Source organism: Podarcis filfolensis (genome assembly GCF_964270895.1).
Source record: "Podarcis filfolensis genome assembly, chromosome: 9".
NCBI lineage: Eukaryota > Metazoa > Chordata > Lepidosauria > Squamata > Lacertidae > Podarcis > Podarcis filfolensis.
Genome location: NC_139610.1, coordinates 59,066,460 through 59,093,870, shown reverse-complemented (window position 1 = coordinate 59,093,870; position 27,411 = coordinate 59,066,460). Strand labels below are relative to the sequence as shown.

The following is a 27,411-nucleotide window of genomic DNA, read 5'->3' as shown; positions in this document are numbered from 1 at the left end:
GTAGTTTAGAATTCTCCTGCATACACACACAAATATTCAGGGACGGATCTATGATTAGACAGAGTGAGGCAGCTGCTTCAGGCAGCAGATACTGAGGGGTGGGGAGGAGACACAGTTGTGAGTGCCATGTGGCCTGCCCTGTACCCCTTACGCTGGCTGACTGTCCTTAATCGCAGGTGAAGATACTTTCCGTTCACCAGTACTGCAGTAAGATTCAACTGCCAACCCAACTGGTTTCTGTATGTCCCATTGGGAAGGGTGCCATCTTGTCTTTCACCTCAGGCAGCAAGATGGCTTGAGATGGCCCTGCAGAACTCTCTTGTCTGCCACAAACAAGCTAGCAATCCACACCAGGATCCACATATGTGGAGAATTGCCCCCTCTATTGAAGGGACAAGGAAAGCTCCATGAGCGCTCCCATGATTAAGGGGCTGTGGGTACACTGCTGCTGAATAGCACGGTATGCTTCCTTTAAAGCAAGGCTGGGGAACCTATGGCCCTCTAGATGGTGTTGGGTTCCAGCTTTCATGCATAGCGCAATAGGAATGATTGCTTCAGCAGAACATTTCCTAAATTGTCAGCTAATCACAACTGAAAGCTCATAGCTTCCCAATGCCAGCTCTAAAGCCATGAGTGGACCAGCCATTATGGAAGCTCTGCAACACACCAGGAACCTGATGGAAAGTGTCACACAACTGACAAAGAAATGTTTCCTACAGGCTCCTAATCAACAATAAATAAAATATCAAAATAACTGATTTTTTAAAAAGCTCTTTTTCAAGACTTTGACTTGAAAGCGATCTTGGGATTTAAGCCCCCCTCCCACATTTATGAGCAAATGGACAGAATTCAAGGGGTTTGCCATCTGCCAAGCAGAAGAAGCCTACAGCAGCTGCCCAAAGAATTAGGAAAGGCTCAAGAGTTTCTCCTGCCTCCAGTGTGGGCTGACAGTGACAATCCAGTCAACTCTACATATAACAGAAGAATAAGCAGAAATGTTGCCATGGCTTGAAACACATACTGGACTTAACTCTGGGGATGGAGTCTGAACCATATGCACAAAGCAGGGTAATACAAGCTGAAGGACTGCCTTTCTCCCCTGTGCATCTGTCCATGCATTAATAATGTTTGAAGGTTCTTCTTCAACCCTCTGAAGTGAGGTGTCTGGCAACTGGTGGCAAAGTCTTTTGGAGCTAATGTGTTCTAGCTCTAGAATGCTCTGCGTACTTCAATGTCTTATCAGCAAAAGTTTGGTCTCTCTGTGTGTTCCTAGATCATGCTTCATGGTCCTGCTCTAAATGTGGCTTTATGCTGTTGTGATTCTTTTACTTTTAATGTATAGGACAACTTTTTAAATGGAAGGGCAGAGTTAATACTGACTCAACAAGAAAGAAAGTAAAGTATAGAACATATCTGAGTCTCCAGAATGTTTCACATAAGATTATCCCATGAACCCTTACAAAAACTCTGTAACATAGGACAGTACTATTAGCTCCATATTGGGGCAAAAGCTTAGAAACTGTAGTTTGCCTACCAAGTTCACAGCTGAACTGAGCTAGAATTCCCCAGCTTACTCACTTTGCTACATTTATTCTCAGAATTCAGTACAGATTCAAGTGCTATAAAAACCTCTAAAAGCAAGCCAGGATTTTCAGTAGTTCTCCTAAGGGAGCCTGTCCAGCTTGTGAGAATTTTCACTATCTGCTTGTAACACATCTCCTTTGCTAATCCCAGTGTAATACTTAATGCCACTCTTTGCACATACACTCCCTCAAGGTATCTTTCCAAAAGGCTTAAGTATGTAACACAAATTTGATGCAGAGTTTTGATGTAGAGAGGGACAAAAATCCCACCATTATTATTTTCAAGCAGGCTAAGATTAGGAAATACAAACACATCAACAATTTTTTTAGCAAGCCACTTTGCATTCTTTCTGTATAAAGATAACACTTTTCTAAAAGAGAGAGAGAGAGAGAGAGAGAGAGAGAGAGAGAGAGAGAGAGGAAAACACACTTTTTTTGTTCTTTGCTTCCTTTAAACTCCCCAACAGAGTCGTAGCTACACAGCTAAAAATGGAGAAATCTCCAAGAAGGAATGATCAAGTTCAATTTACTCTGTGCTAATGGAATTTAAAGGCTCCATTTTGCAAATGTTGCCACTTATTTTATTCAGCCTTCTCAAACAAGAGTAGAAGCAAAATCTGCCAACCATATATTCCCTCTTGCAAGTTTCTCTTCCTTAATACTAATCACATGTATGCAGCCATGTTATGCTTCCTGTTCCCCGGCTTCTGTGGGGATCTGAATACACTCCTCTCAGTCTCTCGCTTCCACATGTTTTCCTGTTGTCCTTTTCTCATCCCATTATCTACATTGGTTTCTTTAATGTAGCAGCCAATACACCTCTTTAAAGCTAGCAAAACACATACAAGTTAGGCTGAAAGTAAATCTTGGGAGTAGGAAATTGGTATCTAAGAACATAATATCAAACAACACTTACAAGACAATCCATATTCATTCTGGGTTCTCTGTTCAGTTGAAATAGGGTAAATGAAACCTTTAAAAGAAAAAAAAGATGGGAACAAAATCAAATTAACAAAGGGAGCTTTTTTAAAAACAAAAAACAAAAAAACCAAACAACACATGAAGAATGGTTTAATTCAAAAAGAAAAAAAAGGAAAAGGAAAGGAAACCCATGGTACTTTAAAATTCTGATTCAGCACACTATTATAATTTTGCATCTCCTGTCTGCTCAGGAGCCTCACTAAGAATTAATAAGTAGGCAGATTGAATTTCAGAGCCAAAAATCGGTCTCGAGTCACTAACTTTGGAGTGCTTAAAGTCTTTCTTTTATTGAGCATAAACTCTAATGGATCTAATTTATTTCAGACATCAAGGGTCATTAGCATATGGAAAGTCTTCTTCCCCCCAATCCTTGCCATATGCTTTAATTCCCAGGACATGTTCAGTGGGGCTCTAAACAGTTTTTTTTATTTAATTATAGTAGCTTGCTGTTGGCCTAATAGAACTGAAAGAGACCTGCCGTCATTGGTCAGAGGTTAAATACCCATTTACAGAGAGCTCAGCCCATGCAAAAGCCTCATTCCCCCTGCCCCCCCTTTCCCCTAGATTTCCGGGGAATGGTTTTAACCTCCCCTTTAATAGAAATCCAATAGGAATTCTCCAGGGAGCAAGCAATTTGCCAGAGAGTTGGAAATGGAATGTGTTCCATTTGAGATCATTAGAAAATCAATAGGAGCCTTGAGATTGTAAAGTAATTTATTTTAGATTTTGAAGGCTTTGTGTAATATTGACAAAATCATTGCACAATTCACATTTTTTATCCTAGAGACAAATAGCAAGAAAAGTGACTTTCTTCCTGATTTCCTGTGATAATTCAATGCTTCTAGGCAATCTGCCCTGTGGTTCCTGTGACAGAGAAAAGCTGTTGTTGTTGTTACTTTGTGCCAATACAGACATGATTATTTGGAATTAAGTTCCTGCTGAGACCAGTAGGACTTACTCCCAGGCAAACATGATTAGGATCAGGGCACCAGCTAGAGTGAATTTGGCTCCACTTGTGTTCACAAAAAAACACACCCTGTGCCTAGGCAGAAAAACACTGCAATGTTGGGCATGTGGGAAATAAAATGTCTGAAGACTGCTAGAAGTTGCTACCATTTCTACATGTACATCTCAACTCCTGGACTCTAAAATATGGGCCTATGCAACTTCAAATGTGTGGATCAAGAAGCAATTCAAACAAAGCAATACTAAATGGAGGACATGGTGTTTTGTGTAAGGTAAAGGAACTGTAAAAGATACTGCAATATGTAAGAATTAAGATTTTATGTGGCTAGACGTATCTTCTGAGTTCCCTGTCTATAGAGATCAAGCAGTAACCTTCACTGTACTCTTTTTGTCACCTGCTAAAACATTCTTGTTTAGGTAAGTCAAACCAAATGCTTAGAAAGTTGATGTAACTGTAAAATGTTTTAGTATTTTAACTTTTGTTTGTTTGGTTATGACTTTTTCTTGAATTTATTGTTTTATCTTTTCTTGCTTTGAGGTTTTTTACAAGCAAGTTTTGTATAAGCTTTATGAAACAAGCACATTGTAGACGCCTTTTTAGCTTTGGCCACACTTCTCAGGCATGTGTTTTCATGACTATCACTTGCAATCCCATAACAGTCCACCATTTTCAGCCTCAGACCACCATGAATATGTTAGTGGAAATAAGCAAAGTGGACAAAAGAAAGGACTTGGCTTCTCAACTTTACACTCTGACCCTTTCACCTGTGCTAATAATTCTATTTCCCAGTCAATACTGCAGAAAAGCAAAAGCTCAAAGGCTGTGGCTCAATGGCAGAGCACATGGTTTGCATGCAAAAGGTCTGAGGTTCAATGCACAGCATCTTTAGCTATGGCTGGGAAGGAAGCCTGTCTGACACACTGGAGAACTAGTGTCAGTCAGTGTTGACAATACTGAGTTGGATGGACCAATGGCCTGACTCGGTATAAACGGCTTCCTACGTTCCAAGGGTGATAGTGCCACAAGGGTGACAGAGTGAAATCAGATCACTATGAGACCCAAGAGTTGCTTCCAAACTCTCAGTAGATTGAATGTTAATGGCTGGGTTTTGTCTCTTTCCATACATACTTCCTGTTATTGGGTTTGGCTTCTTATTAATGAAAAGGCTGAACCATTCCATAACTTAGATTTGCTTTCAGATTCCTAGCTGATTCACATTACTCCCGCACAAGGTGCCAACTTGAATAGCTTCCAAAGGGAATGGACAAATTCATCGAGGATAAGGTTATCAATATCTAATAGGCATGATGGCCATATAATACCTCCAGTGTGAGAGGCAGTATGTCTCTGAATCTCAGTCGCTGGGAATCACATGTGGGGAGAGTGCTGTTGCACTCAAGTCCTGCTTGTAGGCTTCCCATAGGCATCTAGTTGGCTGCTGTTAGAACAGGATGGTGGACAACATGGGCCATTGGCCTGATCCAGCAGAGCCCTTAGGTTTTTATTAGGGGTGTGCAACATGTGGAAACCATCAACGTGGCAGCCAGATAGTTCACAAAGTCCTGTTCACTAGCCATTGACTGTAATGTGAAGTGATGTATTGCCTTATGAAAGAACCATTGCAGAGTAATCCTACGTCAATTCAGCTATAATACCTTGAGCTCAATCCAGCACACCACAGGCCCAGTGCCCACATGCAGAACAATTCCACAAGGCCAAAGAAAGCCTTGATTCAGCTCTCCACTGTTAGAGTTTGTGCATGGGCACTCAGTGGGAGTTATGCACAAGTCTCTAATTCCCTATAGTGGTCTGATGCTCTGAATATCCACATGCATGTGCCACAGGGAAAGGTGGCAACACAACGATATAGGATGCCCCATGTAAATCCCTCTGTGCTCTAAACATAGCAGACTGGATTGACCCCTTCCATTTTCAGGGAGGTCAGCTCACACATTTGGCTGAGAGCTACCCAGCACTTGAGTGGTCAACTAATGTCAGATCTCATGATGCAAGCTCAACATAAGACTAAGGGTGGGGTGACCATGTAGCACAAACCACTACCATTAAGTGTAAATGGTGATTTTGCTCTGTGTCATTAGGAAGAAATAACTCTACTTCAGTGTATGTTGTTTATACGTATCAACTGAACGCAGGCATTTTGTAAAAATGCTCATGGGTGATTAACATAACACCCCTCGCAACTGTTTATACACAAACACTTTTGATAATAGGAATTTACTTTAAATCAGAAACTTTAGCACCTTTCTGAAATTACATTTTAATTCAGAATATTAATGGGTTTGGGAGGGGCAAGGAAATTATTTGGGGGACACAAACAATCAGTGTTTGGTGTCAACTGCTTCATAAGATGTGAGCCTGGCCATCTCTCTTTAGGGTTTTTTTTTTTTTTTTAATGCTTGGCAATCTGATCTTCCATATAATAAGAAAGGACATTTTCTTCAGATAATGAGGCAAATCTGCTGAGATTAGTACCTGCAATAATGAAAAATGACTTTTCTCCCAGCTTCAAAGTGAGAACAGTGCAAAGCAGGGATTTGTAGTCTCTCCTCCTTGATCTATTTTGCTCACAGTATCAGCAATGCGGCATGGCAAGTACCTGAGGGACTTCAACTATCATTGCCACATTTCTTTACTAGGGTAAATGTAGAAAAAAGTGCTGCTGAATTTGACTCCACAATAGTTGCTGGCTCTGTTGATCTGTGCCTGGAGCAGCTGGTGTCATAGTCGGTAACTTGCTTTGAGGGGGGGGAAAGTAATTTAAGATGCCTCAAGTGGCTTTTGATGAAACAAAACAAAAAAAAAATATTTTCAAAGGTTCTATCAGTGTTTGTTGCTAACTTCTTGTGTGTTTACTGTAGGAATAGTTAAAGTGCTGTTAGTTCGACACTTAGTTTCTTCCTTGCATTTAAATGAACATCTCAAATTATTTGGAGGGGTGGGAATTATTCATTCCAGTTTTAGGAAGGAAAAAGTAGGGCACAGCTAGACTTAAGGCTCTGTTGAAACTTCCATTATCATTTATGGGTCCCCCCCTCCTCCTCCTCCCAATACTGACAATGATTTTTCTAAAATCCATTTTTGGCTCCACTTCCAGTTCTCAGCTTTGTAACACTGAGAGCTCATAGTGAAAATGGCATGATGGTCAAAGCAATATAGAAATTGTGGTGTGGCTGTGACCAGCACACCCAACATAGGCCTCAAGTACTTGCAGTGAAATCTCATGAGCGAGAAGCAAGTCATGACGGAGATTATATTAGGGGTTTTTCCTCCTAGTAAGCCAAATTAACCAGAAACTTAAATGCCTCTTGGCATTTAATATGCAGGTTGACATCCAATGTCACACCAGCAGACGTCCATTCATGAAATAGTATTTCCATTTCCAATTCTCACCTTTGCAGGCACCGATTAAAAAAAAATTAGTTTGGAGTGTTGGAGGCTGGTAATTATAGGTATCACAGGTGCTTGTGGAAGAGGAATTTAACCCTCATTCAGTCCTAAGATGAAAGTTAACTTTATTGCTTATGTCTGCTGCATTTCCAATAATTATCAGCTCCTCCCCCAATCTGATATTTGCATTTTTTTAAAAACTGAACTTTAAATGCATAGAATTATTTAGCAATCATGTCTAGTTTGACCTCAAGCATAGCAAAATTTGGCACAAAATGCAGCACTGAAGTATCACAAGAAAAAGCTCACATTATTGGGGGGGGCTATTTCTTTCTGGTAACCACTGAAAAGAAACTCTCCCAGTGAAAACTAGGTGTGTGCAAGGTGGGGGCAAATCATTCCAACGTGCATTTGTTTTCATTTTTAAAACTTCAATGTGTTTCATTTCTTATTCTATGAAAGCATTTGTCCTGTGACAAAGTTCACTGATCCCTGAATTTTTGAATTTCATTGATTTATTGATGCTGCATTTTATTTTGTATTTTATGCTATTTTTAAGTTGCATTTTAATCAATGTTTTATATTTGCTGTTAGCCGCCCTGAGTCCGGTTTTTAAACTGGGAAGGGCGGGGTATAAATAAAAATTTATTATTATTAATTTATTATAGAGCTCTATGGGCTGCAGAAAGATAGAATGGACAATGTTTTCAAGGTAACTCCTAGTAGGATTTTTTAACATTTTTATTAACATCTTATATTAAGTTTTGTAAGATTTATGTGGCATGCAGGATAGCTGCTGTTCATTCTAAAAGTCTGTCTTGGGGACCAGAACCTGAGCTGAGTAATCTTTTATTTAGTGTAGTCAAATTTCAATAAATCAAGTTCTAAAGCACACTAGACCTACCCATCCTCTTTAGTAGATTCTGCATGGATTTTTCCATAATCTGTTTTAGCTATAGAGACACTGCTATACCATTTACTTATGACCATAATGTTATATCAGCTTTTTTTAAAAAAAACTAGATGGTACAGACTTAGGCTGCTATCTGGCTCATATTATTCCCTCTTCTATCTTTGATACCCAGTAGGGAAATTTTACATGCATGCATTTGAATTTACAGTGGTACCTCTGGTTACGAACGCTTCTGGTTACGAGCTCTGCTAACCTGGAAGTAGCTGCTCCTGGTTGTGAACTTTGCCCCAGGATGCGAACGAAAATCACATGCCGGAGGCCCCATTAGCAAAAGCACACCTCAGGATAAAAACGGACCTCCGGAACGAAGGGTGCCACTCGAGCGCTGTCCGTAAGCTGCTTGAGTGGCGCTGTCCTTATCGGCGCCACAGATGTGCCGCCGGGTGGTTTGCCCTGCCCCTGTGGACGGTTTGCCCCACCCCTCGACACCCTGCCCTGGGTGCTGGAGAGCCTTCCTTCACCACTGTGTACAAGTTCGCATTCATTTAGTGCATCTGATTCCTAAAAGCCACATAGATCAGCTCAGCAGTACTGACAGCATAGGCTTTGTATGCAAAAGGTCCCAGGCTCAATCCCTGGCAATTCAATGCATAACTGGGATAGAATTCTGTTAAAAACCTGGGAGGATGACTGCCGGTCATAGGTAGCATTGGGCTAGATTGTGGTGTGTAATCTCCAGTCCATGGGCTAAATTCAGCCTGGAAGGGGGCCCAAATTGGTCCACCAACACTTTCTTGGCAAACCACACCCACCTGCCGCACACCTGATGTCATCTGTGATGTCAAGTGTAGGGCAGGTATCAATGTTGCTTCAAAGGAACCTGGGAGCTTAAAGTGAGCTCCTGAGTGCTCCTTTGCTGGAGCCAGATGTGCTTCCATGACCCATCAACTGATGCACAGGTCGAGTGGACTTTGCACCAGGAGCAGGAAGAGTATTGCTGCTAAAATGAAGGAAAAGCAGCTTCATCAGACGTTTGAAATGAAACTACTCCCTCCTTCTGCAGCCAGTGTGCCTTCAAAGAGGCTCATCACCTGACATCATTATGACATCAACTGGCATCATTTGGTCCATGATGGTTAGGGATGATAAAATTTTCACCTGCTGAGAGGGGGAAGTTCTCCACCCTTGAACTAGATGGACCAGTGTTACAACGTCTTTATCTAATACCTTCCCATGTCTACCTTCTTCAACCACTATCACACAAGTGTCCACACAACAGAGGGGGTAGTAGATTGTGGACCTGGCCCAATAAGGCAGCCCTGACACAGAAGTAAATTATGTTAGTACAGAAACATGTTGCCCCCACGGATCTTTGTTTGCATGAATGCTTTCCTGCATATAATTTAGTGCTTGAGTGCCATATCAAGTGCAGAAAGCCCCTGTGTGCATGTGCTTTGCATCTGGATGGTTGGGAATGTGATTATGCAGATAGGCAGGTATATTCAGAGTGACTTATTCCATTTTAATACAAAGGCTCATTTAATTCCTTTGTGTGCACTCAAGAGGGTTTCACTGTGATGATCTTCCAAGAAAACTATTTTATTTTTTGCTTTTTTAAAACAACAACAACAAAACAACAGCAAAAGCCTTCTTTTTTGCTTACTGCCAGCTAATCTGCTCAAGGGCGTGATAGGTTCACATCACTAATATCATGATCTATAATCCATTATAACTTTTAAAATAAGCACAGAGGGAATCTGAACACATATTGCATAGGAAAGGCCTGACATGACCACTTAATTATGCAGGGCTATGTGTGTTGCCAGATTAACATTGTGCTGTAACATTACTACAACACAAAAGACAGAGTTGTTAAATTAACCTTTCTTTCCCCTCAAGGAACAGCTTGGAGGTCAATGTGCAAAACATAGAGAGAGCAGCTCCTGGAGAGCTATGACTAAATCCATAGCTCAGGATTTATGGGCAAGCAGCCTGTTCCCCTGGTATGTGTGTGTGTGTTCATGTGTGTTACCCACTGAAAAAGCAAACAAAAAACAGCATCATAAACAGGACTCCCTGCTCTAACTTGGATGCATGTTTTAAAAAAGTATTCGCACATTTTAAAGTGCTACCAGTCTGCATGCTAGTTAGTGGAGCATTAGGCTTCTTCATGCAACTAAGGGTTTAATTTGGCCAGCAAGGAAGACTGAAGCAGTAGTTCACCTAGATTAACCTTTGCTGCAACCTGAGTGGTATTTTGGAATGGGAATCTGGACTAGTCTCAGTCTCATCTCTGACATACAGTATTAGCATTTTTAACATTGCAGGCTTGCTGTAAATCGGGTCCTCCCTTAAAGAGGACACATGTTGCAGAGAGACCTGGTAACTAAACCCTGTGTTGTGGGTGGGTTTAATTGAATAGCCACAACAGCCAATTGGTAGGTCCCTTGATGCTGGGTTCAATCAGGTCAATGGGACGCAAGCTAAATGGATCAAGGGACCTATATACCTATGCATGTGACCCAGAACTTCCTCTTTCGGTGCGTGCATCGGAACACCTGCCCACCTCTCCCTATATTTAGGGCTGTGCGCTTGACCTTGCTATGCCGTCGTCTGTCGTTGGGACAGGGGCACAGCAGGAATTTCCCCCACTTGGCTGATGCCATTTGTGTTTCGCCTGCCGCGTAGCAAATCGTCACAACTTGTAAGATTGCACATAGGCACTGGTTCATGTGATAGGGATGGGAGAATGCTCTCGCCATCCCTATGTGAAGGGTATTCTGCTAAAGGAATCCAGGGACTCAATGGTTTGGTCAACCCCTGTGAGGGGGTTGTGCCCGTGCCTAGGTCCAGGGGGGCATTTGGGTGGCAGAGATAGCCTGTTTCCGGCTTTCCGCTTATCCAGGTGTTCACGCTAGGCTGACCTATGCTGGTGCCCTGGGTCAGTGCTACCTGCAACAGTGCAGGGAGCTAGTTGAACCAGAGCCTATGCAACCACTTACTTGCTGTAATCAATAAAGTTGTGGCCTAAATTCTGCCAAAAACCAAACCAAAATTTGAGTCTTGTCTGAATTTATTTAAGGGGGAGGTTTAAAGGTCTGAACACGCAAACTACTCTCTCTCAGCACAGCCCTCCAACCTGCAACTGAGATATAACTGAGACTGACACTGCAGGGTTTGCTGCAATCTTTTGTGGCTGCTTGGGTGGATGACCTAGGGCATACTTGTGCCTAAGCCCAGCACCATTAAAATCTTGGATTTCACAATTTTTATTGTCATCTCTCTATTCTGTCCTGTCTTATCAGTATGAATAGAAAGAGACTCCTCTCTCGCTCTCTCTCTCTGTGTCTTTCTCCTTTGCTCTTCTTTCTTTGTAGCTACTTGATTCTAAACTCCCTTCCCACCTGGTTGTCTGTCCCCCACCTTCAGTCAGTCTCCATTTTGGATTCCTCCTGCCTTGGGGTTCCCATACTGCTCAACCCTCCTGATTTAAGTAGAGTATCCCAGCTTCTGATTGGATCCTGGAATGTCCCATCAGCTGACTCACACACAGGGGGTGCCGTAATAATGATGTAGAACAGTGTGTGAGAGATGGGGATGGCAAAATTTTAGTGTAGCACAGGGCACCACTGAAATTTGAGAGCCCAAGGTCCACCACTGAAGGACAGGTGGCAATTTCAACAGAAGTGGACTGCAGTGAAGCTACAGATCCATGACATAAAAAAATAATAATATATTCCTCTGAAGTTGATAAAATACTTCATGGTGTGAACTGATCTGTTCCCCCCCCCCACTCATAAAGGTAAAGGGACCCCTGACCATTAGGTCCAGTTGTGACCGACTCTGGGGTTGCGACGCTTATCTCACTTTATTGGCCAAAGGAGCCGGTGTACAGATTCCGGGTCATGTGGCCAGCATGACTAAGCCGCTTCTGGCGAACCAGAGCAGCACACAGAAACACTGTTTACCTCCCCGCCGGAGTGTTACCTATTTATCTACTTGCACTTTGACGTGCTTTCGAACTGCTAGGTTGGCAGGAGCAGGGACTGAGCAATGGGAGCTCACCCTGTCGCGGGGATTCGAACCGCTGACCTTCTGATCGGCAAGTCCTAGGCTCTGTGGTTTAACCCACAGCGCCACCTGCGTCCCCCCCCTACTCATAGCATACTACTATTAGTCAAGGATATTATTCAGCTGAAGTGATTATGTTGCAATCCCATGAAGACAAATCAGATTTGGTTACATGACATCACTAAGCCAATTCAGAGTTAGGGCAGAAAGCTTTGTCCTCGCTCTGAACAATTTTGGTGAACACTTTTGCCTCTCTTTGCAGCCCCCGATGCTACCCCTCTGCCTCATGCTGTGCATAAACATGGAATGCCTGAATAAGGCTCGTATATATGCAAAGTTTATTTTGCATGTAGAAAGTATGCTTAGGACTGCAGCCTTATTCTCCTGCTTAGGAATAATTTACTATTTTATACGTGAAAATTGCTTTTCCTACAAGTAACCACAGGGGTCCAACAATGAGGTCTAGGGAGGAAGTAGCTCTTTGTTTGGAGGTGCTTGATCACTCTAGATCCAAAGTTCTCTCCACAACAGGTTGGTGGGGTGACACCAGTGCTCAGTTTATATACATACACACACACACACACACACACACACACACACACACACACACATATATATATATATATATATATATAAAATTCAGACTATGCACTGGGTCATCCCTACAGTTTTCATTTTATTAACTCCACAGTTATCTCTTTCTACGCAATCCTGATACACTGGTTTTTCTAAACTGTTGATGTTTAATGCACATGAAAATATGGCACATGTAGAGGTAAATAAATGAACTCTTCCAGATGGCAGATGGCCAGACTTTTAATGTGCCTTACAACACAGACAGTGGCTGAGGCCTAATTAAAGCCATTACAATAATTATTAAATTATTGTAAGGGCTCCAGCTAGTAGAGGTTGTGTACTTGGGAGGCCTTTTCTAATAACACCAGTTCTAAATTTTCACTACAGCTAGTTTTATTTTCCAGTTCGGTCTTGCTGTCTCCCTCTCCCTCCCTCCCTCCCTCCCTCTCCCCCCTCTCTCTGAAGGCACGCTGACTTAATGACTATTCATCCTTTCACGTTAGGGGGAAAATACTAACTACAGAATAAGAGAGTGTGTGTACTGGCAAGATCATTAGTCTGAATAAATGTGACAGCCAAGTTGCACCAGAAATACCACAGTTAGCGGTAAGCAGAAACTACAGCTTTGGGTGAAAAATACTATCATTATTAGGGTTTGAGGGGCGGAGGGGCTCAGGGAAAGCTCCACAGTTTTTATCCGCAAAGAAATCGATAGCAGTTCTGACTGCTTCTTTACACAGGAGTAGGGCTAGGTGAATGAAAGAGCTTATTGATTTGCCTGAGTGATGTTACTGTAGCAAATAATGGACTGGAAGAGAAAAGGCTTGTAGATACAAAGCAATGTTTTTTAGGACATCTGTATTTATTTATGCAGCTACATATCCCTGACTGTGTATAAGAGGATTAACTTCTTCTATATGTGTATTCTATCACAAGTACATTCCAGATGGCTAAGATCTTCCATTCACTATTACTACTACTTGGCCCAACATTACTCACCTATCTTGTATCTGAGGAAGAATCTGAGGAGGAATCTGAACCCAAAGCCAGTATTGTGAATTGGACCAAGTCATGAAAGTTTCCATCCTATGGCTAATAATATAGGTTTGTATGCAATAGCATAAAAAATAATATACTATCTACATAATAATGACATTCCTATAGGGCTCTTATTCTTCAGTCACATAAAAATCTCCCTTCTCCAAAATATTTCTGCTTAAATGACTCTGCACGCACACAAAGATGACACACATCTGTCTAAATATAATCTGGCAGTAAAGCTCTGCTCGAAATGAAGGAGATATATTTCCTTGCTAATTTGTCATAATGGTCCATTCACACCAGCAGAGTTATATGTACATTATCTCTTCTATCTCCAAGACATACTGTCAGGAAATTAAGTTAAGAATAGATATTCCCCTGCCCCCCACTCAGTATTACAAAAATATGCTTCTTTCTAAAGTCATAAGCTTCTTGCCTCCCTCCCATACACTGATGAACTGGAGACAACCTTACAAGATGGCTGACAAGAACAGATATTGTCAGATAAATATTACATGGAATTTTTTTTGTTACCTTTGAGGTAACTTGAACCAAAAAGGAAGGGAAGGGGAAAGCATCACCCTAAAGTCTTTGCAGTGCTTCAAAAGCCTTCGCAATCTATTTGAACAGTGGTTATATTTGGGCAGAAAAAGTTAATGTGTGTTGCCCATAGGCAATAATCAATCTTCTTATACCATTGCCATGGCCCAGTGAAAACTGTTCGTTGTATATATCCTATCAGTACAATCCTATGCATGTTTATTTGGAAGCTTGTTCAAAAGGTTTTGACTCCTAAATATGTGAGCCTATCAGTGCACATTTACTTTGAAAGGGTTGTAGCTCAGTAGTAAGGCATGCACATTGCATGTTGAAGGGTTCCAGATGCAATCCCTGGTATATCCAGTTTGTGCTGGGAATATTCCTTGCCTGAAATCCTGGAGAGCTGCTGGCTGTCAGTATGAAGAATCATGAGCTAGATCAGGATTTCCCAAAATTGGGTCTCCAGCTGGTTTTTTTGGTACTACAATTCCCATCATCCCTGACCACTGGTCCTGCTAGCTAGGGGATGGTGGGAGTTGTAGTCCAGCAACAGCTGGAGACCCAAGTTTGGGAAACCCTGAGCTAGATGGAGCTGGTCTCACTTGGTGTATGGCGGCTTCTTGGATTCCTATTTGGAAGAAAATCCCACTTTGTTCAATGGGGCTTACTCCCTCATAAGTGTGCTGAGGATTGTAGCCTAAATGAATATGTCATGAAACAAGTATTTAGGAACAGGAGCCAGCAGAAATCTAGTACCATGACCACAGTCTTTCCTTTAAAAAAATCCTCATGCAGGACTAGACCCACACCAATCCCATAGAGGTATACACTAAGCAGAAACTAGCACTTATCTAGTAAGGTTTGGAACTTTAGCTCAGCCAGTGCCTAAAGGCACTTCCAGGCTGAGATTTGTTCAGGTTCCAGTTGCACTCAAGACCTAGAAGACACACAAGAACTTTGCCAGGTCTCATGCTGAAGCTTGCAAGTCCAAATCCCAGGAGGGAGAAATTAAGGTGAGGGGGAGATCAGTACAGGTGGCAAAATAAATAAATATATATATATGAAGGATTTGTTGTTAAAACCCTCATGCAATTGTGCACCCCCCTTTTTTTAAAGAAGCATGGCCTCCCATGCTTAGCAAGCTTTAGTTGAAATTCTTCCCAAATGGAGCACAGAGCAAGACTTTTTTCTGAAACTTCTGCCAAATGTTTTAAATGCAGGATTGTGGGTTTCCCACCCACCACTGGAGGGTCCTTTTTGGATCCACTCCAGCAATATAGTATGAGAATATTGAATCTTTAATTGTTTTTTTCAGCGGGTTTCTTTCTTCTACAAATCACAATGCCAGTGTAGCTGCATTCATGTACTTCTACTTACTCTGCATACACAGACCATCTGTGCAGTTCTTGGACTGTAAGACAAGGCCTTCACAGTCTTTCCCCCCGTTCTTTGGTGCTGGGGCCATGCATTCCCTCCTGCGCCAGTGGGTACACTCTGTTCCGCAGGTAGACCATTTACTCCACGGTGTCCACCTTCCATCTACTGTTCCAGAAAAAAGTAAAAAAAAAAAAATCAATTTTGAAGGGGAGGGAGGCAAGAGGCAGAGATGCAAATAAAGACTTGTTTATAAAGTCTTTTTTAAAAAAAACAAAACCCAGATGCGAATCTGCTGTGCATGAAGAGTGGTACAACATTTGAGAAAGCTGATATTTTGTTTAAGCAAAATACAGATCATGCAATATCAAGAATATTTATTTTAGTCTGAAAATACTCTGAAGCCTATATTAAAGGGCTTCGTTTCAGTCTGTTTTTGGACCATTTGCCTTATTTGTTTAAGGAACAGCCTAGATTGTGGGGGTGCCATGCTGTAATGAAGTCTTATGGTGATCTGACATTAAATTCATATTGCTCAAGGACAGCAAATTCCACCCAGGAAGCTGCTAGCGTATATACATATGCAGCCCTTTCTATTTGGCTACTAACACTGATTCAGTGGACACTTCCAGATTCCCACTATTTGTTGGGTGGGATTTAATGTATCTCAGAGAATTCAGGTTGTGCAAACTCGGGTTGTACAACAAACCCTCTTCCAAATAAAAATCTGTACTTTTTACAGCAAAGAAAAGTGAAGGAGAATGTGGTGGGATAAGAATTGCTTGACACTGTGACATATAGCATCACTGCAAACAAATAGGAAATCTAACAGCTAACATTGTATAACACCTCCACAAACTTTGTGTGAACATAAATCATGTTTAACATTCAATATGAAGCGTATATGGAAGCAATCAGTGATTCTGATGTGGTCACTGACTTCATGATAAGACTGAGCCCAACTATCCACAGTGATGACTTTCTGCTTTAACAAATGCTTGTAGTATGAGAAGCAGCAGTCTAATAGCAAGCTGCTGGGCTAACACCTTCCTCATTGGAGTTTGTGTCACTCATTAGATTTAATAATCCTGATTAGCTGCACCATAATTCTCACTTGCCACCCCATCCAAACACACAAGATTTGAGCATAGATGCAGAAGTGACACTAAATTTCTGACCCTCCTTGACCCCAAAACACTGTTGCCCTTAGGCTGTTTCCTCTGCCAAACATGCTCTCTGTTTCTTTTGCATACTTGGACAACATCAGCAGTATCACAAGCAACTGAAGCACATAGGGAGATGGGAAGTTGGACACTTGCCCTCTCTTTGTCCATCAACTTAGAGCCCTACATAGCAGTGCACTAGGGAGAGAGACACAGTGGTCTTTGAGATTTGTAGTATTCCAAGTGCTATTGCTTAGGTTACTACAACTATCAAGGGCCAGAAAGTCATGGTGAAAGATGGGGAGGGAGACAGACCTCCCCATCTCCCATTTCTACACATACTACTGCTGTTCATGTTGTCACTGGCCAGGTGTGTGTGTGTGTTTGCTGGGTCTGATGGAGATAGGTAGGATGGGTCATTTTCAGAGACTTGTGTTGGTTCAGAAAATTATCCAAGTTCTTTCTTTGTGTTTATTTTGTTTTGCAGAGGTGGGGGTGGAACCTCAGATTATTTCAAAATCAATCCCAAATGAGATGTGGAGAGTTTACCAGTCTCTATTTATTCATTACTGTATGTTCTTTACTAGTCAATCTATAGATTGCTTACTATAAAAAAAATCTTCAGGCAGTTTACAAAAACAAAATATCTAAAATATGCTTTAAAACAAAATATATTGACAAGTATTCAAAAATATCAAATCTCTAGTCTCAAGTCTTTGAGCAAGGTGACCAAAATGTAGCAAGAAGGGGGGAAAGTTCCCCTACGAATGCCCTTGTTTGTCCCGGCAGGTAAAAAAGTCTTCACCCAAGAGCTTAAAATATTGTTTTCAGCTTTACTGCTCAGAATCCTTTTATATACTTAAATTCCAGTTTACTTCCAGAGATTTCAACAGAGCTAAGACTTAAGTCTCTTAAGATTTTGAGCTTTGAAATGTTACGTAAATTGCAAATTACAAAGAACAGAGATGGCGGGTAAGCTTTGTGCAATAATTGGAATGAACCTACTGCTGTTTGCACACCATTCTGTGCATTTATATAACAGAATGAAACATTTACCCACTGAAAGGGAGGGGAGGGGGGAACAAGAAAACAGTTATCTCCCCAAAGCTTGATGCTAGAAGAACAAGATGGAAACAAAATATACAGAAGTGGACCCATCAGAGTTATATTTGACATACCTGGACACAATGTGGTACAAGCTATTTTCTGCAAACTTTGGCCTTCACAGAAGGCACCTCCATTGAGTGGAGCAGGGTTGGTACAGGTTCTTGTGCGCTTCTGGGAGCCTTTTCCACAACGGCTGTTGCAGACGGACCACTCGGTCCAGGTTGACCATCCTCCATTGACTGAGAAGAGAGAGAAATAGAGAAGGCTCAAAGGCAGGGTATATAAGTCAATGAACACTGAGATTTCACAGGAATCCTAACGCTTTTACTATTTCATGTACTGTGTTGGCCTCTTTTTTAAGCAAGCTATGGTGAATGTTGGAGCTTAATCGCTTTAGTTATCTATACACATGAACTGGTGCTTCTTAAAAGCCTAGGCTCTTCACTCTTATGTATTGCATGCAATTTCCTTTTTGGTTTCCAACAGCCTGCCAAACTCCTCAGTTAAGTGCACTACAATTAGGGTAGTGATTCAACTGATCTTTATTTCCATCCCAGCTGATATGTGGAACACTGGCACACAATTTATGAATTCTAATTAAATGAATCAGCAAATGCAAATGAGTAATGTATCCCTCCCCTAGTAGATGTACCAACCCTAATTACAAAATTCCTTTTCTAAGGGAGCATTAATTCACAACTCTGTTATCAGTTAACTTTTCTCCCCCTTCCCCATTTTAAACAGCGTTTATATGGCATGCCACTAAAATGCACCCTTCCCAGAGATAGATAGACTTCCAGACTGCTCTGATGAAGCTCACAATTGCTAGGAGTAAGGGACTGTGCTATATTGTTTTAACTGCTTTATCTGTTTTATTTTTATTATCTTGCCTGGTGCCAGGCAAAAATATTCCTCTTCTTGCAGGCCTTTGGCTAATTAAACAATCTGTGGCCTTTAAAACTCTGTATGTCGGGGTTGTGTGTGTATTGTTTTAGTTTGTTATTATGGAATATATTTTTATGTTTCATATTGTAAACTGCCCTATGATCTTTGGATGAAGAGTAATATAGAAATTTAATAATTAATATTAGTACAATAATTTTAATGCTTACCACGTGATAACAGCCTGTTGAGAATTCTGCAGGTTGTCCTGCCTTGAGGCAGAGAAAGCTGATAATGAATGCAACCACATAGACAGAAAAGGTGCTCTTAGTCACCTCTCTTTCTCTTTATAAGTTCTTTATCTCCCTTTATCTCTTCCCTAGGAAGCCTTCAGATTTCTCAACAGCAGAACGCCAGGCTGCTCTCACATGTTGAATGTAATATGGGGTCTAGGCTCTAATTCTTGCAGGCCAAAGGCAATATTGACTGCATATTCCCACTGGTTCCGTTTTTATGCCTTGGTAATGAAATGTGAAAAAAAGCAAGGGATGGGACGTCAGCATTCCACAGTAACAAGAAGAACTAATTTCTTCAGCTTACTGTGTTTTGATTAAAAATGAGAATGTAAGAAGACTCCTTCTGGATCAGACCAAAGACCTACCTAGCCTAGCCTTTGATTTGCACAGTTGCCAACCAGCTTCCCATGGGAAGCCTGCAAGCAGAGTATGAGCACCATCACACTCTCCCCACTCATGTTCTCCAGCAACTGGTTTTCAGATGCACAGAGTCTCTGATACTGGGAATAAGTGATATCCACAGTGACTAGCAAACAAAAACACCATTCTCTACATGCTCCGTTGGAAAACAAAAATAGCTCAGTGCACCTTTGCTCTACTCATTTCTGCACCGATGCCTATCCTCCTTTGCAGCATGCCGTAGGTCAAGGGTAGAGAGCATAAGGCCCTCTATATGTTGCCGAACTTAGCCTCCAACAACCTTGACCACTGGCTTCTGTATAGGATCGAATGGCTCTTTTCCTTAATTCACTGACAGTCTTTGTCACAGAGGTGTGAGCTCATGCAAAAAGTATCTTAGGTAGGCTTATCGGGTTTTCAACTCCAATCCCCTATTCCTCACAGCATTTCAGCAACAGCTGACGAAGTTCCACCTACCTAGTCAAACTCTTTGTGTTTGGAAAGAATAATTATATATGGTGTGTGCTGAGCCTTGCTTCTGTTCCTGCGTGCTATTGTGCTCTCCAGCTGAACTATGCTGTGTGTGTCTGTTGGGCCTCCTTTGTATCACAAATACTGCTAATTAGCTGTATTCAACCATTTTCCTCACAGAAAGAGGAATGAAAAGCCCTCACTGTGACTTCACTGAGACAACTGCTTACAATTAAGCGAAACTGCTGCCCTACCTGCAAAATAAAAGTTCTAGCATAATCTGTCTTGTAATTAAACTGATTGTGATAAAAGCAACAAGGATCATCTATGGTACCATTAGAGCTAGGTTTTATCCTCACAATACTTTTCTCACTTTAGTAGACAACAAAGGACAGTTTATACGTACATTGTTCCAGGCACAAGGAGCCCACTGGGAAACTTCTATGTGGTATGGCAGTTCTGCACTGGGGGCATTATATGTAGGGATGCTTAATAAGTGGATTGCATAGATGGATTTGCCTGGATTTTGTGATGAAGCAGAAAGACTTCATGATTTAGAGGATCAGTGTAGCTTTATGACAACACTGCCATAGCTAGTGCAGTGAAATTTGAGATGCTGAAACATTTGCCAATTGTCCACATGCTTTGTGTTTGGGGAGGAGGGAAAGAGGGCAAGAACCTTTGTGATTTATCCCATTCCACGCAGTGCTAGTCCAAAAAATAGTTGGTGACAAGGTCTATAGACCAGTTTGGGTCATTTGATCTCTCCATCAAGTACAATCTTTGGTTGGGCAAGTGGCTATTGGAGAAGAGATATCCATTGTGTTCTGCTAGTGTTTTAATGACATTTGATTGCTTTTCATGGATAACTACTCTAATTCAAACTGTTTTAATGGCTCACTAGTGTCACTGTTTTTATGTTTATCTTTGTTTAATCTGCAGATTTTGTTATTTGCTGCTGTTGTTTTAATGCTATTGATTAGCTTAGCCACCTTTAGTCATTTGCAAAAAGGCAAAATAAAAATCCCTAAATACACATACACACATGTCCCCCTTGTCCAAGAAGGTCTTTCCAAGAGATATACATTTTAGCTGACAGCCATGTGATCATATTCTGCTTGCCAGGTCCTGGAGAGAAATAGCCAACTGGATGGTACAACTCACTGTATTAATTTGGTAGATCAAGCTGTAGTTTCATTGTGAGGCAAAACCATTTCCCCTTACCATAGACAATGACAGCAGCAGTTGTGCTCTTCCTCTTGGCCACAATGTTTTTGGCAACACAAGTGTAATTGGCTGTGTCAGAGAGGCGCGCCTGCTTTATGATCAGGTTGTGGTCAATAGTGATGTAAAAATTCCGGTCTTCAACGGGATCAATCACCTCTTCATTTTTCAGCCACTCTACCTGTTGAGATTCACAGGGAAGGTCAGCAGCCCCTACCATAAATAGCATGCAGTGGGGTTTTTTAAAATTAATATCTATATCAGAAGACTAGAAATGTAGAAGGCTGTTCTACTGAATCAAAAAACTGGTCCATCTAACTCAGTACAGTATTGTCTACATACAGGGCCACCAAGAGACAGAAACAGATGGCACTCTGAGCTTCTACATATATAAATGTAAGTCAATAGGCCTCTTGAAAAGGAAAATATGAAGCAAAATGTGTAGGGGAACTACTGCATTCCTACCCTGCCCTTCAGCAATACTCTCAGAGTGTCTAGCAATAAAAATGTACAATACATATAGAATCAAAGAACGTTACAATAAATGATGCATCTTGGCTGAGTGTGCTCACAATGCTATAGACTTGCAAATCTGCCACACTCACATATTACATTTGTAGACATAAACCCAAAGCATTTTACAAGTAAAACATCTTGTGTTCAGATGTAAAAACAAGGATAATGTGTGCATAGATTCTACTATATATGCTACAAGCATATTAGCCACAGTTGCAACTTAACACTCCTAATCTTTATACGGACATTTAAAAAAATGTTTGTAGACAAACAGAGGGAAATAGTTAAAGATATAGACATGCGTTCTCTAGCTATACAATATTCCATTCATTTCCACTCCAGAGAAGCACCCCATTCTCCCAGAGCTGCCTGAGGTAAGCTAGTCTAGCATAACTTGGCTGAACATTCAGTGGCTTATTTGCTTTTGAACTGAGCATGCTTTAGAGACCCAGGATGGATCAAAGCAGTGCCTTCATGTCACTGGATCATTGAAATTTGTGCCCAGCAATTTAATGAAACGAAGAAAAACAGAAATATTCTCAGCCCCTGGCCAACCCAATGGAACACAGAAGGGTCTCACTACTAATAAAGACCCGGTTTGTCCTGACAAACATCCCCTTTACCCTAAACCATTTGAACATCTGCCCAAGGAGACTGGAAGCCAACGAAGCCTGCTCCATCTTATTTCAGTCACAGAAAACACTATGAGCATATAGGCAGTAAGCCTCTCCCGTTTTCAGTAACACAAAGCTTGATTCATTCCTTGCTAGAACCAGTTAAGTCCCACCAAAGGAATGATTACTCCAAGGCAGGAATATGCATATTTGAACTGAGTGTTCTATGTTATCCCATAAATGATCGTTTGGTGCGAATGTGCAAAGCCCTGTCCATAGGTAGGCATGCACATCACCTGCAATCCTCACCACTATGGTGCCTAAAGGCAGCTGAGTAGCTTAAGAGGTGTAGAAGAGGCTAGTTAGAGATTCAGCAGATGGTGGCAGAACTGCTTCCTCTTTCTGACATCTGCACCCAAGGCAGCTACCTCCCTCTGCCTAGTGATAGGGTGGGGTGTCTAACTGAATTTAATGAAATTTACTTTTATATAACAAACCTATCTAGGATCCTTATTTGTTAAAGAAGGATGATACTTAGTTGTTGTTGTTGTTTACATACTTGTAGTAACAAAGTACAAGGAAACCAAAATACTTTGCACACTTTGCTGCAAAAATCATACCAATATAATGACAGTGCTTTTCAAATATGGAAACTAAATACAGAGAAGCAAACACTGATGATGTAACCCAATACATATCTACTTCGAAATAAGTCCTACAGAGTTTGATGGGGCTTACTCCCAAGTAAATTAGTATGAGTACAAAATGAAGTACAAAATCAACTTTATTAAAAAGTACAGTAAAACCAAATACTGCCCATTGTAGATGTAATAATACAGCAAAACTGGCTCAAGGTATGTTGAGAACCCAGATAACGTAAGCACAGCTGCACAAAGCCACAAGAAAGACAAGATGGAGTTGAGATATGGGGCAGAGGCACATAAAAGAAGATGATTGGAAAAACCTCTCTAATGATGTTTGCCATTTTCTCCTGTACCTTAGGCTAACTTCCCTCCTATGGTTCCATCTCTTTCATAATGTTTCTCAAAATCAAGCCTTGCTATGCCGTCTTCATCAGAGCTCTGTTATAATTTCTTCTAAAATGCTGGATACACACTCAGAGGATAAAAATTCAAACCATTTGCCACTGTTTTATGTGTATAATTTATCATAAAAGACAGGATATTGCATTTTAAGCTCCTTGGGGCTTTGACCAAAACCACCAGATCTACTTGTAGGGCCTTTAAAAAAAATGAGAGAGTCAAAATGCCACTGGTAATAGTACTATATAAGGCAAACAACAATTGCTCCAGATAGAAAATGCACATTGCAATTACCTCAGGAAAATGAAGGACAATTTGCAATAAAAAGTCCTGCTTCATCTATATTTTCACATATTTCAGTAATTTAGGAGCTCCATATTACTATAGTTCTATGCTTTGTGCTTCTTTACATCAGACACCCCTGTGATGTCGTCAGATTTATATCCTCTAATTTTGGTGTGAATTGAAGCTTCTGTCCTAACAGAACAGTTGTGCCATGGATAAAGGATTAAGGCCCTACTTACTCAATACCATGGAGCCAATCTGGATCAGGGCCCTCCACAGCTGCTATTTTTAAAAAGAAGGTTATTGCAACTGATATATATGCAAATAACACATCTGCTTGTGAATCCAGGTCTTCTCACTCTGATAGCAGCTAGCAGATTTCTTTATCCCTACTGTCCTCGTTTGCACGTAACACTGAGCTAAACTATGGCTTAGTATGAATGAGCAAATGTGTGGGCTCCCAAAGAAAATATGGCAGCTGTTTTGGTCCTTTCCTGGCCATTGTGCTGCTGTGCCAAGCCATGGTTTGACTTATAATGTTTCCTGAATTCATGTTTATGGTTTAACTCTCCCAGACAAATTTTGAGCTGTAAACCATAGGACACACAGCTCACAGTCTGGAAGAGAACATATGGAACATGAGCCAGGGTTTGGATGCAACACTAACACAAGCCATAACTTAACTTAGTGCAATGCAACCACATAACAACCACAGGAGCAAAGCAGCCACAAACTTCCCACTAGGAGCTCACACATTTTCTTGTTTGCAGTTAGCCAATCATGGCTCACACAAAAGGAAACTGAAGAGAGTTTGGTTTTGATATCCTGCTTTATCACAACCCTAAGGAGTCTCAAAGCGGCTAACAATCTCCTTTCCCTTCCTCCCCCACAACAAACACTCTGTGAGGTGAGTGAGGCTGAGAGGCCTCAGAGAAGTGTGACTAGCCCAAGGTCATCCAGCAGCTGCAGGTGGAGGAGCGGGGACGCGAACCCGGTTCACCAGATTACGAGTCCACTGCTCTTAACCACTACACCACACTGGCTACATCGCACTGAAGGAGCTTTGAATGTGAGCAAAACATTAATGTATCTCTCAACCATGCCAAAATTTCATGCTAAAAGATGCATATATATTCTCTCACCCTCCTCACCTACATCTGCAATATGGGAACAATTAGCCCATAAAGGCTAGAGCACCTTTCATGCATAGTGATAACATAACAGATAAGTCGCTGAAGCTCCTTTGCTTTTTTGATGCACACCATTGCCCATAAAGAAGCAGCTGTGATACCCACAGGGTCCCAACAACCTAACACCATAAATACTACAGTGCTGTTGCAGAATTTTCACTGTAACAAAACACCTGGATAATTCTTCCAATATGTCAGCCTAAGGAAAATGTGATTGCATGCAACTTCATGCCCTCCCTGTGTGTGAACACACACAAACACACACAACACACACAGTATTGCTAAAGCATGTGCAAGGCTTTCATGACACTGCATTCATAGGGAAGAAATGCACAATCCACTGTGGCAGCAATTTAGAGCACTATGCACCTTGTAGTTCCTGCTTTCTCTCGCTCACTCTCTCCTACTCCCTGGTGGGAGACAGATGTGTTGTCTCTAATTATTCACTGATTGGCATCGGAAGATATATTAACATAATTGGCACATTTGTTCTAATTAACTGAGGGAACCTGCCACATGTCACCCAACATGAAATGTGAGACCAACAGGCATCAGCAAGGGAGAAAAACCCACAATTGTCACAAGGGCTCCCTTGCATGGCCCTAATCAGGTCTGTAGAACATTTTGAGCAACTGTTTAATGTTAAAATAATGAATTGAGGGCAGGCAAAGCAAATTAGTTTTCGGTTTTGCATAGTCTACTTAAAAGTCACACCAGTTGATTATTTGGCATATATTTAATTTTTAACCTTTGAAAATATAAATCTTATACAAATCATGGACTGTTGCATTCTTAAAAGAAGCACAATCCTCCTCCTCACAGGAGAAAATGATTTGGCCTATCATTTGGGCCTGCTAGAATATACATGCGCATCATATAATTAAACCTTATTTTGCATTTAAACTTAAGCATTGAACAATGTCTGGTGGAACGAGCTTTATCATGATGCGAGACAATTTCAATTAGCTCTTCAAAGGTTTGGCAGTGGGTTTTTCAGGTGCTACCAAGTTTCTAACCGTGCCATATGTCTTTGCGCCACAAGCAGCTGCACTGCACACTTTTTGTGATCATCAATATAATTAGCAATGAAGTGCTTTCTGCCTGCTGCAACCCAGTCCTCCTATCAGCATCAAACAATTTCATAATTCCATAGGTAGCAATTTTCCAGCCACGTTCCTCCTTATAGCATATTAAGAACCAGGGAAGCAGCTTATCCTCATCACCAGGTACAACATATGGAGGCGACCCTCAGAGTGTGAAATGATAACAGGGTTTTACTTTGTTATCTGTTCACACAAGCAACAGTTTGGCACCCATCCTGGATAACAGGACAACCGCTGAGCATGCTCTGTCTTAACTCTAATAAACATGAATTTGCCATTTCCCCCACTAGGTGGGAAAATACTACTTCTTTTTAAAAATATATTTAAAGCATTTCTATCCTATCCTTCCTCAGCAGAACTCAAGGCAGCTGACAACAACAAATTAAAACACTAACAAATATAACACAGCAGACTAAAAAAAAATTGAGGGAGTTAAAACTGTTACTAAAATTAATTTCATCATCACAGCTTCCAACAAGCTAAAGGAATTCATCAAAGGATCTTACTGGAAGGAACAGTGAGAAAGTACAGCTGGTAAAGGCAACTGGAACTGGGTTAAGAGCTGATGAAGCAGGAGAGACATGCAAGAAAGGTGTTCATACATCACATTCAATAAGTGTATAATCTGAGCATCTGTGCACACAATAGTTGAACTGTATACTCAAAGTTTTTCACATGTAATATCAACAAGTGTACAGACTGGATAGTTGAGCTGTACTCTTTTAATCCATCACATATAATGTTCAATGAGCATGCAGGCTGTTTCTCTGCCCACAGTAGGTGAGCTGTCTGCTTGTACAGTTATTCACTTGTAACATACAATGAGTATACAGTCTATTTACACGGCATTTGAGCTATACAAATCAACAAGCATACACTCTTTCACACAAACAGTGTGCATGTGTACAGACAGCTTGTACTGGTTTACAGGATCATGGGTGAACACGCCTAAAGGAACTTGGAATGAAGGAACCTGACATAAGCAGGGCCCAATAGAAATAAATCCAAAGAGGATAATTTGGGACCTGCCCTCATCCACCCAGGGAGCACATTCAGGCAATTGCCTAAGAGGGAGATGAAGCAGAAGTCCCAGTGAAGATATATCAAAAGCAAGGGCCAAGGAAAAGACGGCAGGGCAAAATCTGATGGTGGTTTAGAAAAAACAGAGAGGAACAAGGGAAGGCAGCAGCTAGTTGAACAGACCAGGAAATTCATAACACAAAGTGGTGAAAGGGCAGGAGGCTTTCAGGAGGAGGGGGCCTAGTGGGGCAAGTGGAAGGAGTAGCCCAGCGCTATCTCACAAGGGTTTTCAGGTGGTGGCAGGTAAAAGAGGTTGTTGCTTGAAGCACCAAGATTCTTTTTTTTTTTTTTTTTTATAATATATTTATTAAAGTTTTCAAATAAAGCATATATTAGATAAGCACTTATCATTGTCCATTTAACATCTCTCAATTGTTACATGGGACTCCCCCACACCTCCCGCATACACTTACATCATTATTAAATTAATTTCAAACAAATTATCATTTAACTCATCTTAATTAATAATCTTAATTTGGTTTGACATATAATTCAGCCTTAAATCTAATTTAATGGTAGACAATTGTCTGCACTGGCATCCAATTCAGCACTCAGCCAAATTACAATATTTTTGTAAATAAATC

The 27,411-nt window shown here is 41.1% G+C and overlaps 1 protein-coding gene across 3 annotated transcripts in view; it reads right to left on the bottom strand.

Annotated features, from left to right (window-relative positions):
- Positions 1-27,411, bottom strand: part of UNC5C (unc-5 netrin receptor C) — a 312,921-nt gene that overhangs the window by 48,425 nt on the left and 237,085 nt on the right. The window contains exons 5-8 of one of the 3 annotated variants that reach the window (XM_083571132.1): positions 20,997-21,177; positions 17,796-17,963; positions 15,458-15,619; positions 2,500-2,556 (exon numbers count right to left, since the gene is read on the bottom strand). In XM_083571132.1, coding sequence (XP_083427258.1) covers positions 2,500-2,556; positions 15,458-15,619; positions 17,796-17,963; positions 20,997-21,177 — 568 coding nt within the window. Of the gene's footprint in view, positions 1-2,499; positions 2,557-15,457; positions 15,623-17,795; positions 17,964-20,996; positions 21,178-27,411 lie in introns of all 3 variants that reach the window. The other 2 variants (XM_083571131.1, XM_083571133.1) reach the window with 2 other exon arrangements.